Source organism: Diabrotica virgifera, chromosome 2, assembly GCF_917563875.1.
Source record: "Diabrotica virgifera virgifera chromosome 2, PGI_DIABVI_V3a".
In the NCBI taxonomy this organism is placed as follows: Eukaryota; Metazoa; Arthropoda; class Insecta; order Coleoptera; family Chrysomelidae; genus Diabrotica; species Diabrotica virgifera.
Window position 1 is genome coordinate 200,896,070 of NC_065444.1, and position 17,247 is coordinate 200,913,316.

Consider the following 17,247-nt stretch of genomic DNA (forward strand, 5'->3'; position numbering starts at 1 on the left):
TTGTTTAGAATGGCCCCAAAAAACCTAAAAAAATATTCTTCGGGTCAAAAAAGGGGATCTTTTGTATTTGTTTAAAAATATTGTTTAAACAATTTCTGCCCAAAAATTCCGCCCGGCACCCTTCAAATTTGTTTAAAGGGGACATTTTTGAATAGGAATCCACAAAGAAACCGAATCAGAAATTTTTTCAGACGGGAGCAGTCTCACCACATGGACTAATTATCTATATATTCAAGTTGATTCCCTTTAAAGTTTTGCATGTCTTATTTTTTATTAAATAAACCCATAAACCAATTAATTCGTTTTCATTTTAATGATGTCTATATGTTTATAATTCTGTAAAGTCACTGATACCACTGCTTTATTTTTTACTTTGTCTAGTATTAATATAACTTCTTCCTCTATCCCTAAATTTTGTTTCTTGTGTTACTGGTTACCTCTCAAATTCATGATTAAACAATTTTTCTAAATATTTTTCTAGTTACAATTTTTTTAAATATTTTTTCTAGTTCCGTTTTACCCAATTTGCTTAAACTAGCGTATACATTAACCGCCACCCTATTAGACACATAGGAACACTGAGCTATTACAGTTAGGGACCCTTCACTTGTTGCAATGTTTATCTGTCTAGTGACGTTTAGAACGTCAGAAAATGTATAGAAACTGAATATTAACATAGAAAGTTGACAATTAATAGATCAGCTGTGTTTGACGCTTATTTATTTATTTATTATTTATTGACGGACCGAAGTCCATTAGTACATAATACAATTAAAAGGTCACACAAACTAGAAAAACAATTCAAAATAAGATCTAGTACAAAATTGGTAAATACATAATAAACAATAATAAAATTACTTGCTCTCATTTAACAATTGAGAGCTAGTCCTATAATATAAAGTAATAAAATCTAAATATCTAAAACATTTTGCAATTGACAAATACAACTTATCTTAGAACAAAGACAATAACAGTAATTGACAAATCAGTCCTGAAATTAAAACATTAAGTTAAATATAAATGTAATTGTGTGGAAAATGCAGTAAAGTCGTTCATAAAGAAATCAACATGCGGAGATAATGTGTTTGCTAATTTAATAGTCTTACAGAGATAGGAACTTGAACCATAGTTTGTACGGATAATGACTTCGTGGAAGGTGGTGACAGAACGGGTGGTTCTTGAAGGTACATGTAGACCAATTTTATTTAAGAGTGAGATACAGAATTTATGACCATGAATTAAGTCATATAAGAAGCAAAGATCTGTATGTCGACGACGACTCTGTAATGAGTCAAGTCGAATAATTTGCAGTAAAGACTCATAACTTTGACCAGTGAAATGCATCTTATAAGCATAATAACGTACATACATTTACGATGAACTTGTTCGATTTTATTAATGTGACAATTATATTGAGGTGACCAAACACATGATGTATAATCTAAATGTGGTCTAACCAAAGAACAATAAAGAGGTTTTAAAGAACGACCAGTCGTAAAGTCATAGCTACATCTTTTAACAAAGCCAATCATCTTTAATGACTTAGACACCATGCTATTAATGTGTAGGTTGAAATTCAAGTTAGTGTCAAGAATAACACCCAGATCTATAACTGAGTCAACTAATTGTAACCTAGTGTCCCGTATATAGTAAGAATTATTCTCAAAGTTTCTCAGTCGAGTAAAAGTTATAGCATGGCATTTTTTTGCATTTAAGTCCATGCCATTAAGTGAGCACCAAATTGTAGCGATCCAAATCAGAGGTAATTATGTGAAATAATTTAAGGTCATCAGCAAATAGAAGGAATTGAGCAAAATTGAAACTTTTATTTATGTCATTTATAAATAAATTAAAAAAGATAGGTCCTAAGTGGGAGCCTTGAGGTACCCCCGATTTACCTATAATTTCATTAGAGAAATAATTATTAATACGAACTATCTGCCTTCTATCTAATAGATAATTTCGAATCCAACTAAGCAGAGAATCAGAGAAACCTAAGTGTTCGATCTTATGTAACAATAACGTATGGTTGACCCTATCAAATGCCTTGGAAAAATCTGTATAAATCGCATCTACCTGTTGTTTGCTTTCCAAGGCTTCATTTAAGAAGGAGGTATAATTTAACAAGTTCATTTCAGTTGATCTCCCCATAACAAAACCATACTGTTGTTCAATTATTACGTTTTGTATAGTACGCTTAATTTTGTAACATATTAAACTCTCGAATAGTTTAGGTATAGTATTAAGGATACTAATAGGTCTGTAGCTTTGAACCCTGCTTCTATCGATATTTTTGAATTTCGGTGATATAAAACTAAACTTTCCAAACGGAAGGGAATTCACTCGTTTGTAATGATTTTTGAAAAATAAAGAATAAGGGACGAGCAAGATTAAAACTACAGTATTTCAGTAACTTGGGTGGGATTCCATCAGGCCCTGGACCCTTATGTATGTTTAGCTGAGATAATTTGGTATATATGTACCTCTGAAATAGATAAGTCACAACCAGCAATGTTGAAACTAGTGTTAGCCCTTGCACTATTTGGAATAGGACATTCGTCCTCACTATATACTGCAGCAAAGTACTGAGCAAACATCTTGGTCATGGTAGGACCATCGGAACTGGTTTGGCCATCATGGTTTAAAGTGTTCGGAATGCTATTATTGTTCCTTTTAGAATTTGCGAACCTCCAGAAGCTTTTAATGTTACTGGAAAGTTTTCTACAAACTGATTGTATGCTTGACCTGATAAGGACTTGCATATCGACCTTAATCTAGAAAATTCATTATAGTCTTGAGGTAACCTGGTCACTTTAAATTTCTTATGAGCTTTATTTTTAGCAATGATGCAGTTTCTTAACTCTCGGGTATACCATTTAGGAAAATTGCCGGTATAAAACTTTTTCATTGGTACATAAACATCGATAGCGCCTTACAAGACATCATAAAGTATATTGACCATATCATCTAAACTTTTTGTCTCTGAAAATTTCATCCCAGTATATTGTGTCTAAGTAATCAGAAATACATTGAAAATTTGCTGATTTAAAGTCGTAGAAAAAGCCTTCAGCTTTCATTTCATCAGTTAAAACATCTGCGCGGTTTAAATTAAAGCATAAAGGAGGGTGGAAACTATCGGGGTCAACTAATCATTCATCAGCTTCTGCGACAATGCAATTTTCATCATGAACCAAAACTAGATCAAGTAATGAGTTAACATTATTATAGATGTTATTGCGTTGGAAAAGATTTTGATAGGAACAAATATGATTCATAATATTTATAGCATCTTCTTCGATTAAAGAAATGCCTGGAGCAGGATTTGCAGTAGAACAAAAATTATCATGAGACCAAGAACAGTGTAGGTTGAAGTCCCCTGCAATACAGAAATGAGAGGTGGGAAATGTATTTGAAAGATTATCGATACTGTTATTGAAAGATTATCGATACTGTTATTGAAAGAGATATATTTTTCTAAAGCAGATTTAGGAGGAAAATAAAGCGCACCCACAATAAGCGGACAATTAGTACTGCCTGCAGCCACATATATTTGATATTATAGTTGTCATTTTGTTAAAGTTGTAAAAGTTGTAAATTATTGTAATATTCTTGATGTTTGAATAAAGTTATGTTAAAGCAGAGTAATAATACTATTAGGTCTGGATCCCGCGTATGAAAAAAAAGTTGATTAATAGCAAGCTGAAAATTTGTTAATAGCTTAAGGGTGTCTAGTCGGATAAACTTTGATATATGGGAACACTGGAACAGGGGCAGTTTTAATTGTGGAACAGGTTAAAAATTTGGAACGGTCAGACCACGAAAACGGCACATTTATTTTGTCCGACAGAATAGACTTAAACTCTCCGAACAGAGATTAAACTCTCATGCAAAAATCAGACTGCTATTTATCACCTGTCATAATTCCTGTCATTTGACATATTCTACATGTTCCACTCATTAAAACGCCCATTTGGTCATAAATAGCAATCTGATTTTTGCATGAGAGCTTAATCTCTGTTCGGAGAGTTTAAGTCTGTTCTGTCGGACAAAATACATGTGCCGTTTTCGTGGTCTGACCGTTCCAAATTTTTAACCTGTTCCACAATTAAAACTTCCCCTGTTCCAGTGTTACCATATATCAAAGTTTGTCCGACTAGACACCCTTAAGCTATTAACAAATTTTCAGCTTGCTATTAATCAACTTTTTTTTCATACGCGGGATCCAGACCTATATTAATTATTGTATTTTTTCTATGGAAAAACAATTAGTTTGAATAGTTTCTTGACAGTAACATGACAGAGATGAATGAAAGTCTCCTTATCTGAGAACAGACCAGATTAGCCCATAAGCATAGCAATTAGGTACCTATCCATGTATTTAGTAGCATGGCGCTTACTGTATATAATATAATATTTATGTAATATTATTTCATATATAAATGTTTGTTTTCACAGATAGGTGGATCAGATGACGGATCTGAAAATGGATTACTAGATGATGAATTAGAAGCTGCAGTAGCAACCCTACAATCATTGGCAAATACTTTGGAGTGCAGTTGCGTAAGACTCAGAGAACGTAAAGAAACTAGGGGAGTTGTAGTACAGTACCTCATTAGGAGAGTTCTTGATCAGTCAGGTACATATTTTGTAATATAATTATGTATTTAAAGTATTATTGGAAACATTTTGACATAAGTAACATGCAAAGTTTAATGAAATATACATTATTAATACACACTTTCTGAATATCTTACAATCACTAGACTCAAAATGATCAGATCTTAATCCAGTTATAATCAATTTCATAAAAATAATCCATTAGTACCTTTCATTTTATTTCAAACCCCATTTTGATGATTAAATCTACTCAATATTTCCAAAGATACTATTGCTTTCTATACTGCTAAGTGTGCTGAGAATCTTCTGGATAGACAGAATAACCAATGAAGAAATACTAAAATGAATAGAGAACAGCAGGGAGATACTGGATTCCATCAAAATAAGAAAACTACAATATTTGGGTCATATAACACGTGGAAAGGAAACCAATAGAAGGAACGAATATAGTAGCGACGAAGAATCTAAGAATAAAAAATATAAAGGGGATGATTTGTATTTTGAAAAGAGTAATATGACGAGACGAACACCGAATAAAACCAACGATACAAATGAAGAGATGATAATAATGATGCGGGAAGTTATGTGGAAAAATGATGAAATGATGGCAGAAATAAGAACCATACGGAAAGACCAAAAGGAAACGATGGAATATATTAAAGAGCTAAAAGAAAAAAACAAAAAATTGGAAGAAGGTTTGAAAATGGCAAACAAAAGAATAGAACAATTGGAAAAAGATAGACGGAGAAATAATATAGTATTAAAGGGCCTAACACTTGATCCTAACGACGGAAAACCAGTAAAGGAGTCAGTAAAACACTTCATAGGAAGAAATCTGAAATTACAGGTCAAACTGAGAGGAGCGGTGAAGATCGGAGACCAAATTTTTGTAGCAGAAATGGAAAACCTAACGGATAAGCTAAGCGTACTAAAAAACAAAGGAAAACTGAAGAATCTACAGGGACAAAAGGTGTATATAGAATCAGATTTAACAAGAAAGGAAAGGGAAATACAAGCAAAAATTAGGAAAATGGCAAAAGAAGAAAAAGACAAAGGTAATACTACGAAGATAGGATATATGAAACTGGAGATTAATGGGAAGGAGTGGAAATGGGACCATAATAATGAGAAAATTATACAAAATCACAGAAACGTCGGGGAAAGGACCCCAAAAAAGTAATAGAAAATATTGAGACCGGACACACAACAATGACGACCAAGGCAATGAATGGGAAAAGCGATAGGGAAAAAGATGATGCACAGGTAAACAAGGATGAAAATAAAAAGAAGGGGAAAGCTAGATTGCAGAAAAAAGGAGAGATAAAAATGGGAACATGGAATGTGAGAAGCATCAATGGAAAAGAGGAAGAACTGGTAGAAGAAATGATAAAACAAAAAATAGAAATACTAGGAATAACGGAAACGAAGATGAAAGGAAAAGGTCTTAAGAAAATACACAAAGGATATTGGTTGCTTTGGGTAGGAGCGGATACAAAAGAGAGAGCAAAAGAAGGAGTCGGGATAATAATTTCACCGAATAGACTACAACAAGTTATAGAAGAAACATATGTTAACCAGAGAATATTATCGGTGAAAATGAAACTGATGGACGAAGAAATATGGACAATAATAACAGCCTACGGCGTAAATGAAGATGCAAGAAAGGAAGAGAAAGATAAATTTTTCGAGGAGCTCCAAATGCAAATTGATAATGGGGAAGAAGACATAATTGTAATGGGAGATCTAAACGGTAGAGTCGGAAACAACAACAGCGGAATAGAGGAGTGCATGGGAAAAGAAGGAGAAGAAATACTAAACAGAAATGGTGAAAGAATAATAAAAATATGTATGGAGAACAAACTAGTTATAACAAATACAAAATTTAAACATAAAGAAGTACACAAATACACGAGAGTACAAGACAGCAGAAAAGAAAAATCAATCATAGATTACTTTTTGGTAAGCAGCAACAAATGGAAAAGAGTACAGGATACGAAAGTGAAAAGAGGCTCAGACATTGGCAGTGACCACCATCTAGTAATAATGAGAATGAGAACAACAGAAGAAAAAGAAGAAAAGAGAAGAAAGGTAGTAAATGAAAAATAAAAAGTTACAAATTAAAAGAGAAAAGATATAAGAAGAAGTTCCAAGAAAAATTAGACAATACCCTGAAAGGTAGGGCAAAAAATACAAATATAGAAGAAAAATAATCAAAGCAGCTGAGGAAACTTGTGGGAAAGCAAAAATAGCAAATACTAACATGAGGAGAACGGAATGGTGGACGGAAGAAATACGAGAGAAAATAAAGAATAAAAAAGACAAATGGAAGAGATACCTAAGCACAAAACACCCAGAAGATTACGAGGCATATAAAGAAAAAAGGAAAGAGGTTAAAATAGCGGTGAAAGCAGGAAAGGAAAGGTCATGGGAGTGATTTGGACAAAAAATGACAAAAAATTATAGGGAAAACCAAAAACTCTTCTACGGCGCATTAAAACAACTCAGACAAAAGAAAGAGCACACGATGCCGAATATAAAAGACAAGAATGGAAACGTACTAACAGAAGAAAAACAAATAATGGAAAGATGGAGAGAACATTTCAAAGAGCTAACTCATGCAGATACGGACAACACAGGGGAGATACAAGAAAGGAATGAAGAACAACAAGTGGAATCCATAACAAGAGAGGAATTAGAGAAAGCGATAGAAAGAGTAAAATTGGGCAAAGCACCAGGCAAGGATCATATCACCCCGGAAATGATAAAATTCATGGGGATAGAGGGAATGGATAGCATGAAAGAACTAATGAATGATATCATAAATAGAGCAGAATTACCAAAGGACTGGAAGAAAGACATTATACTACCAATACACAAAAAGGGAGACAAGAGAAACTGTAATAATTACCGAGGTATCACCATATCAAGTATCCCTGGGAAGGTTTTCGCAAGAATAATAGAGACAAGAATAAAAACCCAAATAGAAACAACTATGGAAGACACACAGTGTGGATTCAGGAAGGACAGAAGCACGCAAGACCTAATATTCACATTAAGACAAGTAAGTGAGAAGGTAATCAAGAAGAATAGAGAGATACATATGTGCTTCATTGACCTGGAAAAGGCGTTTGACAGAATCCGAAGAAAGGACGTATGGAAGACACTAAAAAAAAGGGAGTCGACAGACACATAATAGAAGTAATAAAGGATATGTACAAAAATAATACAAATACAATAAGAACCAATAACGAGGAATCCAGAGAATTTACTACAAGTCAAGGCGTCAAACAGGGATGCGTGCTGAGTCCACTGCTATTCTCAGTGGTACTGGATGAAGCGATAAAGAAAGCCAAGAGAAGAATGAAAAAACTAACATTAGGATACTGGCAAATGAAACGGACTCAACTATCGGAGCTACTATTTGCAGACGACATGGTATTGATAGCAGAAACCAGAGAAGACTTACAGAACAATCTTGAAATTCTAGAAGAAGAACTATAAAACATAAATATGAAAATTAATACAGAGAAAACAAAAACAATGATAATTTCAAATACGAGGAATACACACGCAATAGAATTAGACGGGAAACAACTAGAGCAAGTGGAATATTTTAAATACCTAGGAGTAATAATCGAAGCAAATGGTAAACAAGACATGGAAATAAATGAGAGAATGGGACGAACAGGAGGCTTATTTAACGCTATGAAAACAACATTTTTGGGGAAAAAAGAGATACCGGAGAAAGTAAAAACGGCAGTCGTTAAATCAGTAGTTAGACCAACAATCATGTATAGCAGCGAGACATGGACATTGACGGGGAGACAAAAATCCAGAGTCAATGCTATGGAAATGAGATTCCTGAGGAAAATAGCAAACAGAAAGAGGACAGGCAAAATACGAAACGAAACAATTAGACAAAACCTAAAACTGGAACCAATCAATGAAAAAATAGTGGAGGGACAACTAAGATGGTTCGGGCACGTGTGTAGAATGTCGAACGAGAGGCTTACAAAACGAGTGTTCGAAACGAGAGTGCAACGGAAAAACAAAAGAGGAAGACCAAGAGTTATGTGGGTAGATGAAATCAGGAAAGAAGTCGAGAAGAAGGGATTGACATTGGAAAGTGCAAGAAACCTAACGCAAGATCGGAAAGCATGGAGACTACAATGCCAAACTCAACTCCACCAGCCTTACACCTAAAGGTAGAAAGGCTTAGGACTAAGTAAGTAAGTATAACACGTGGTGACAGATATGAACTCCTAAAATTAATAATGTATGGAAAGATTCAAGGAAGGCGCAGCATACGTAGAAGAAAAATGTCCTGTCTGAGAAACCTCAGAGAATTGTTTGGATGCAGCTCAACTAAACTCTTTCATGCTGTAGTGTCAAAAGTTAGAATAGCAATTATGATTGCCAACCTTAGTCACGGAGATGACACGTAAAGAAGAAGAAGTGTAGCTAATCTTAAGCATGTTTTTCTATCTATGTAAGGATTTTTACAGCTGTCGCCGCCTTCCTTCTTTTAACCAACGTCTCCAGTCGTTTCTGTTCTGCCATTCTCCATCTCTAAGATCTCGTCTTTCTATGGCCTCGTCCACTTCATTCCTCCATGATCTTCGGGATCTACCTCTCCTTCTTTTTCCCATTGGGCTCCAATCCGAAATCTTGGATATCCAGCTTTTACGATCTGATCTTCTCACATGTCCATACCAAATTAAACGTTTCTCTTCGATGTAGCTGAGGATGTCCTGTTCTAGTGACAGTCTTCGTTTTATCTCCTGATTTCCAATGCGATCTATTCGTATTACTCTGCAGCTTCTTTTCATGAACTCTATTTCAGTTGCTGTAATTTTGGATCTGTTTCGTTTGTTTATTACCCAATTCTCTGCTCCGTAATTCATTATACTATGTACCAAAGTGTTATATATTATTCTCTTCTTTGTATTTCTGGTAATCTGTCTATCCCACAATACCCCGTTCATTTGTTTAATACATGTTCTTGTCTGTGCTAATACAGTTGAGTCCAGGAATCTTTACCCGTGCGTCATTAATACCTGGCGAGATAAAACACATATTTGATAACTCAAATTTTAATCCGTGATAGGAGCAGTAGCTACTTACTGTAACTTGCTGTTGCGTTTAGTAAATTTCAATTTCCGACTTATCATCTACTTATTTCGTATGCTTTAATTTAAATGATGACGCACGGGTAAAGATTCCTGGACTCAATTGTATGCTGGTTATCTCTTGCTTGGTGGTTCCATTCTTCGAGAGTATGAATCCTAAGTATTTGAATTTTTCAGTACCGTTAATTTCCCTATCACCGTCCATATTTAAGTTTTTTACTGGTTCTTGTTTTGTTGTTAAGTATTTAGTCTTTTCTAGGTTTATTTCCAGTCCATTTTTTGTGTATGGCTCTTCTAATTTTCGGAGCATATAGGTCAGATCTTTTTCATCTTGAGCCGTTACCACTTGGTCATCTGCAAAACTTAATGTGTACAAGAAGTTGTCCCGGATTGGAATTCCCATCCCTTCCATTTCCTTTTCCATGGTTTTAATATTTGTTCTAGGAATATCTTGAACAGTGTCGGAGATGTAGAGCATCCCTGCAATAAGCCTTTTGTGCTCTTAAACCTTCAGGGGTTACATAGGTCTTGCGGGTAAGAAAAGTGACTTTAAAAAAATTATATCTCGAAAACTAAAAATTATTTTTATTTATAATTGGAACATGTAAAAGTATAGTCCTCTCAAAAAAATTTTCAGCCAAAAATATTCATTTTTGTAGAGTTGACTGCAATTTTTCGACAACAGCCCTTTTTTTGCGGTGGACAGCATAACTAAGTCCAGTCTCATCTGAAATCAAAAAATCAAAAAGTTTCTTTTAGTTTATACCTCTGGCTAGTGAATGAACGAAGGAATTTTTATTAGGTGAAGTTGTTTTTGTTTTATAAAAAAAACTACTTTAAAAATGGTCATTTTTGAAAAAATGAGAAAAATTGGGGTCGAAAATGTGTTTAAACTTATGTAAAATCTTCAAATTTAATTTTTTTTTTAAATTCCTTCGTTCATTTCCTAACCAGAGGTATAAACTACAAGAAACTTTTTGTTCTTTTGATTTCAGATGAGACTGGACTTAGTTATGCTGCCCACCGCAAAAAAGGGCTGTTGTCGAAAAATTGCAGTCAACTCTACAAAAATGAATACAATCGGAAAAATGAATGAATACCCATGAACGATCACATCAATCACTTACTTTGTACCTATTTGCTGTCTTTTTCTATAACAAACGTTTGTTATTTATAGAAAAAGACAGCAAATAATAAAATAAGTGATTGATGTGATCGTTCATGGGTATTCTTTCATTTTTCCGACTGGTATTTTTGGCTGAAATTTTTTTTGATTAAGTACTATACTTTTACATGTTCCAATTATAAATAAAAATAATTTTTAGTTTTGGAGATATAATTTTTTTTAAAGTCACTTTTTTTTACCCCCAAGACCTATGTAACCCCTTAAATTCGTTGGAGTATTTATTGCCGGTTTTAACTCTTACCCCTTTTATGTTTGCTTTTAATTACTGACAATATTAGCTCATCATTTTTTTTCAGATTTTTTGGAAATACGAGTTGCAGTTGTTGGTAACGTAGATGCTGGTAAATCAACTTTACTTGGAGTTTTAACACACGGCGAATTGGATAATGGCAGAGGACACGCTAGACAGAGACTATTTAGGCACAAGCATGAAATGGAATCAGGAAGGACAAGTTCTGTAGGAAATGATATTTTGGGTTTTGACGAAGAAGGTAAAAATTAACTCATCAAGACTGGTAATATTTTGTGTGAACGACACACAATTATTGAAAAAGGGTTTTTAGTTTAGATTTTTTTAAATTACTCTTGTAGAAGACCCAATGTTTTCCTCATCTATTAGTTTTATTATCTCTACTGATATTTGACAGATACCTGCTGCCTTGTTGCTTTTTCTCAGTGGCTTGTAGTACTTATCCTTCCTGTATCTGGAAAAATTTTAAGTTGTCGTATCTCCGTTATGTACTAATTTTGGTCTTTTATCTAGGAATAGCCCTTGGATATACTCTTGTTATCTCCTCAATCTGTGGCTAGCGTCTGGCAGAATTTTTCCATTCCTGTTATGTAGTGAAGTTATTTCTTCTTTTTTGTTCTTACCTTTTAATTCCTCGATTTTTTATGAACATTTAAGGGATCATATTTTGCTGTTAACTGCTCTCTCTTTGCATTTTTCTTCATATCATTTCCCTTTCGCTTCTCTTACTACAATAATTTTAGTTCGTTTTTCATTCACTAATTTCACTTTGTTTCATTTTTATTATGTATTTTAGTTCGTTTTTGTTTCATTTGACTGATATTCCGCTAGGTTAGATTGTAGATATAGAATATAGTTTGGAACTAGGCCTTGATTCAAGAGGTACTTATACTTTCTCCCCGCTGCACCGCTAATGCTCTCTTGCTGGATATTGTTTCGGCTGGTTAAGGCTGCATTGTTCCTCTTCCTTGTTTTTTGTTGTTGTTACTGATCCCTTCTTGTTCAATTAAGAAGATTAATGAAACCTGGGTGTCCAAGTTTAATTAACGACCTCGACACAGTATCAAGAGCCTATGCACTTCTTCTTTTGAAAACATAACCCTGGATGAGGCTTTGCGTGTCTGGCTATACCCTTCCATTCAGATCTCTCTTGTGCCCTTCTCTTCATTGTCTTATATTCAGAGCTCTTATATTCTCTGAAGATAAGAGCCTCTCCAATACAAGATTTCATGGCTTTAAGAGGGTTTGGCTGATAAGTTTAATAGTCGTACATAAACATTTTTGTCATGTTATATTTGGTATATAAGATAAATAAGATTTTATCCGTGTTGTACAGGGTGTTTGGTAAAGAATGGGCCATAGCTTAACCTTAGATTCCTGGTTCCTTGGTTACATTTTAGTAGAAGTTATTCCTGGCTTCGTCCTTTACAACACCTGATAGGTTTCAAAAATTCCTGAATTATATCCTGAAATCGACCTATTTTTCACCCACAGCCTGGGGTAATATGATATTAATTAAGTCGACAATAACATGTACAGGGTGTTTGGTAAAGAATGGGCCATAGCTTAACCTTAGATTCCTGAGGTTAAAATAGTTCGATTTAAGCTAACTTACCTTAGTACAAAAGTTGATAATAAATTAAATACAGGGTGTCAAAGTTAAACTTTTATTTTATTTATTTTTGAATATTTCCTGACAGGCATGGGACAACAACACGAAATTTGGTATAGTCCTTTTCATGACCATTTTTCAGTGCGTAACAGTTTTTCGATTTCTCTCTAACGCATTAAATTGTATATGACAGAAAAAAAGGCACGTCGGTGATTACTTTGGTAATTATTCTAGTTCGGTGATTATTCTAGTTGTCGATAAATGGCGCCATAATCAAAAAATAATTATTTATTTAATAAAATTATAATATCAATATAATCTGTACAATTTATAAGACTATACAAATCAAAGAAAATACCATTTTATAAATGCAATAGACACAATTGATTTGTTTTTATTCCAAATTGAAAATATAATGTGACAACTGTCAGATTTAACTAAAATGTCATGTTAGAGTAAATGTCATAAATGTGTATTATCACGGACTTACCTTTTTTTCTATAATTTGTGACGCACTGAAAAATGGTCATGAAAAGGAGAATAAGTGGTGCTGGTATTGTGCAATCTACTAAATTATGTTAAACAAACGTTTCTGGCTACTACCAGCGGCGTACGACGGGGGAACGTGAATGGTTGACCCTTCCCAAATTCTACGCCACTGGCGGAATTTCGATTTTAGTGCAATTTTTTATTCTCCAATACTTTCTATGTAAAAAATATACTCTTCATTCATTCTTAACGATAAAGCCATTAGTTTTCGAGATATTTGAAGCTAAAAACGAAGGAGCATAATACATTAATCAAAATAAGCGAGCCTTTTCATTTTTAACTTCAAATATCTCGAAAAATAATGACTTTATCGTTACGAATGAAGAGTATATTATTTGCATAAAAAGTATTAGAGAATCTAAAAATTATGCTAAAATAGCAGTTTCATCAGTGGCGTAGCATTTGGGAAGAGTCAACCTTTCACTTTCCCCTGTTGTACGCCTCTGGTAGTAGCCAGAAACGATTATTTAACATAATTTAGTAGGATGTACAGTACCTAAACTTTCTGCCAAGTACCATAAGGATATGTCAAATAGTTTTATAGTACCGGGCACACATAGTTCTTAAAGTTTTAAATAAAGAATAAATTATTAAAAAAAAAGAAAGCGTTAAACGCTGTGTCTAGGTACACGCTAACGTGTACGCAAATAAAAAAGTTAGGTACACGCGAAACGTCATCGATTCAGTGACGTCACTATTTAGCGTGCACTGTTACTGGTTTTTTGCATACACGCTAACTTGAGCCGCGTGTATGCTGTGGTAAGTATATACCGCGAGTATCAGAGTGTTGGAATTTGTCTAATCCCGTTGTGTTCTCATTTTAATATTGATTAGTAAAGAGTTTCTTATTTTTTATTTGTTTAGTGTTTTTTTAATTAACTATGGAATGTGGACAATTATTTAGTTCTTTTAATGAGTTTAGCATTATTTTAAAACAGTATGAAAAATATAAGAGACAAAAATTCATGATTAACGGTAGCAGAAGTATTCAGATAAAAGATACAGGGCGATTGATTAGTGTGATAAAGCTCAGTAGACCCGCTATAATAATAGATAGCAATAAAAGTTAATAACAAAAATTGTAGCAAACTTTGAGCTTCATATTACAAAATTAGTTAAAATGTTACAGGGCGTTCGATAACATAATGGCAGACCAAACTTATGTTTTTTTAAATGGAACACCCTATATTTTATTTTATGTTCAAAATCTTCTTAACTTCCCCATCACAAAAATATAAAGGTTTATTATGTTATATAGGGTATTTACAAAGTTATAACATATTTTCTATGAAAATCGTAACAAGTTCAATTCCCTGTATAAATAGAAATAAACACAACAGCATTGGTTTATAGTTTATAGTTTATAAACTGGTATAATTAACTTACGTAGTAAACAAATCTTTATACACATTGATTTATTACATTATTAAGTTTGAAACATCTGAATAGTTCTGTTTCCCTTCCCCTCTCCTTAATAACAAATATTTTTCTATCAAACAAACAATAAACATATCAAAATAGCGTGTACCAAAATATAAAGTCACTGCGTACGCTAAATAATGACGTCACTGGCTTGATGATGTTAAATAATCGTTTCTGGCTACTACCAGAGGCGTACGACTGATGAAACTGCTATTTTAGCATAATTTTTAGATTCTCCAATACGTTCTATGCAAATAATATACTCTTCATTCGTAACGATAAAGTCATTAGTTTTCGAGATATTTGAAGTTAAAAATGAAAAGGCGCACTTATTTTGATTAATGTATTATGCTCCTTCGTTTTTAGCTTCAAATATCTCGAAAACTAATGGCTTTATCATTACGAATGAAGAGAATATTTTTTACATAGAAAGTATTGGAGAATCAAAAAATTGCACTAAAACAGCAATTCCGCCAGTGGCGTAGAATTTGGGAAGGGTCAACCATTCACGTTCCCCCGGCGTACGCCTCTGGTAGTAGCGAGAAACGTTTGTTTAACATAATTTAGTAGATTGTACAATACCAGCACCACTTACCAAATTTCGTGTTGTTGTCCCATGCCTGTCAGGAAATTTTCAAAAATAAATAAAATAAAAGTTTAACTTTGACACCCTGTATGTCGGTTATTATCAACTTTTGTACTAAGGTAAGTTAGCTTAACTCGAGCCATTTTTAGCTCAGGAATCTAAGGTTAAGCTATGGCCCATTCTTTACCAAACACCCTGTATATCCATTTACACGTATTACATTATCCAAAAATTGTAATTTGATAATTATATATTTGTTGATAAATATGTTGTTTGTTTTTTTCAGGAAATATTGTGAATAAACCAGAACATGGCTCACTTGATTGGGTAAAGATTTGCGAAAGAAGTTCGAAAGTGATAACTTTTATTGATCTTGCGGGACATGAAAGATATTTAAAAACTACAGTTTTTGGTATGACTGGACATGCACCAGATTTTGGAATGTTAATGGTAAGCATTTCATATAAATGTGTAGAATCCTTTGAAAAATTGGACGGGATTCTGCAGAAAGGATCCAACCCACACTTTGTTAAAACTGAGATATTAGCCAAAAACTTTACGATAAAATTTAAAATACTCTATTAAAAATAACATTAGAATCGGTACAATATTAACGATTCTAATGTTAAACCATAATTATTTTTAATGGAGAATTTTAAATTTTGTCGTAAAGTTTTTGTCTAATATCTCAGTTTTAACAAAGTGTGGGTTGGATCTTTCAGCAGAATCCCGTCCAATTATTGTATAGGTCTCGATTCTAAAGCTCACTCTTTTAGATATTATATCCCATGATTATTTTTGTTAATTACATATGATCAATTAAATAACTTTAAGATATTCAATTGAAGACGGTATTTATTGTATATCTCATATATTAATTGTTGAGAAGCAACCAATCCTTTTACTAACTACTATCTCTCTCCCTCTCGTCTCTATCTATCTATATCTCTCTCGTATCCGCTGTGAATCCAGAATTGTACCGGGTGTCCCAATAAGAATGGCTCTCGGCCATATCTCAGGGACCGTTTACAGTACAGCTTTGAGAAAAAAATATTTATAGCAAAAGTTGCTTCGGGAAAAGCCTGGAAATTATTTTCATAATTGTAGGTCCACCACTAGAGGGCGTAATTGAATATCAAAAATTAAAAAAACAAAATTTTACAAAATTTACCTAATGAAAGGGCACTGGAAATTCAATCATCGTATTCTTCATAAAATTCTGCGCATATTTGATTTCACAAGTTTAAGTCTACCTGTGTAATTAAGAGGTGGGGGTGAGTGGGAATCTTCTTATGAAAATATTGCTGTAAGTCCGGTTCTGCTAAATCCAATTTTGCATACTTGGTCTTGTTGAAAACAGCTCGTTTTCGTCAATGTAAGAGTCTTATTTTCGAAATAGCCTAATAAGTAATGTGCCAGCTAATAGACATTATTTAATTATTTTCGGAAATCTAGTTTTCTTTGGAGAATATTAAATACAAGTATGCATTTTTAATCCCGTATTACAAAATTAGACCAAATTAGCAACATAATACCGAAAACCGCATGTCGATACCTTTTTTCTACCTCGAGATATTTTAAACAACTGTTAATGTCACAGGTAAACGAAGTTAAGGAAAAGTAGTGTGCTATTTAAAAAACAAAGAAACATTTTCCAGATGTAAACGTATATAATTAATTAAAACAACAATAAGACAAACAACACTATAAAATATAACAAAGAATCAAAAGCAATTACTTACTTAGTGACGACCTAAATGTTCAAATTGTTGCCCATCATTTCTGACTGATTTACTCTTTCAAGAGTAGATTGAACAGCAGTCTCAATTTCTGCTTTGGCAATGCTTTGAATGGCGTTTCGTATTTTCTAGATTCTAGATCATGTTTTCTCGCGTA

At 33.4% G+C, this 17,247-nt stretch overlaps 1 protein-coding gene across 5 annotated transcripts in view; it reads left to right on the forward strand.

The window, feature by feature from the left end:
* Positions 1–17,247, forward strand: part of LOC114338965 (GTP-binding protein 1) — a 71,794-nt gene that overhangs the window by 9,315 nt on the left and 45,232 nt on the right. For all 5 annotated transcript variants that reach the window (XM_050644158.1, XM_050644163.1, XM_050644159.1 and 2 more), the window contains exons 3-5: positions 4,456–4,636; positions 11,229–11,423; positions 15,638–15,801. In XM_050644158.1, the coding sequence (XP_050500115.1) occupies positions 4,456–4,636; positions 11,229–11,423; positions 15,638–15,801 (540 nt within the window). The remainder of the gene's footprint in view (positions 1–4,455; positions 4,637–11,228; positions 11,424–15,637; positions 15,802–17,247) is intronic.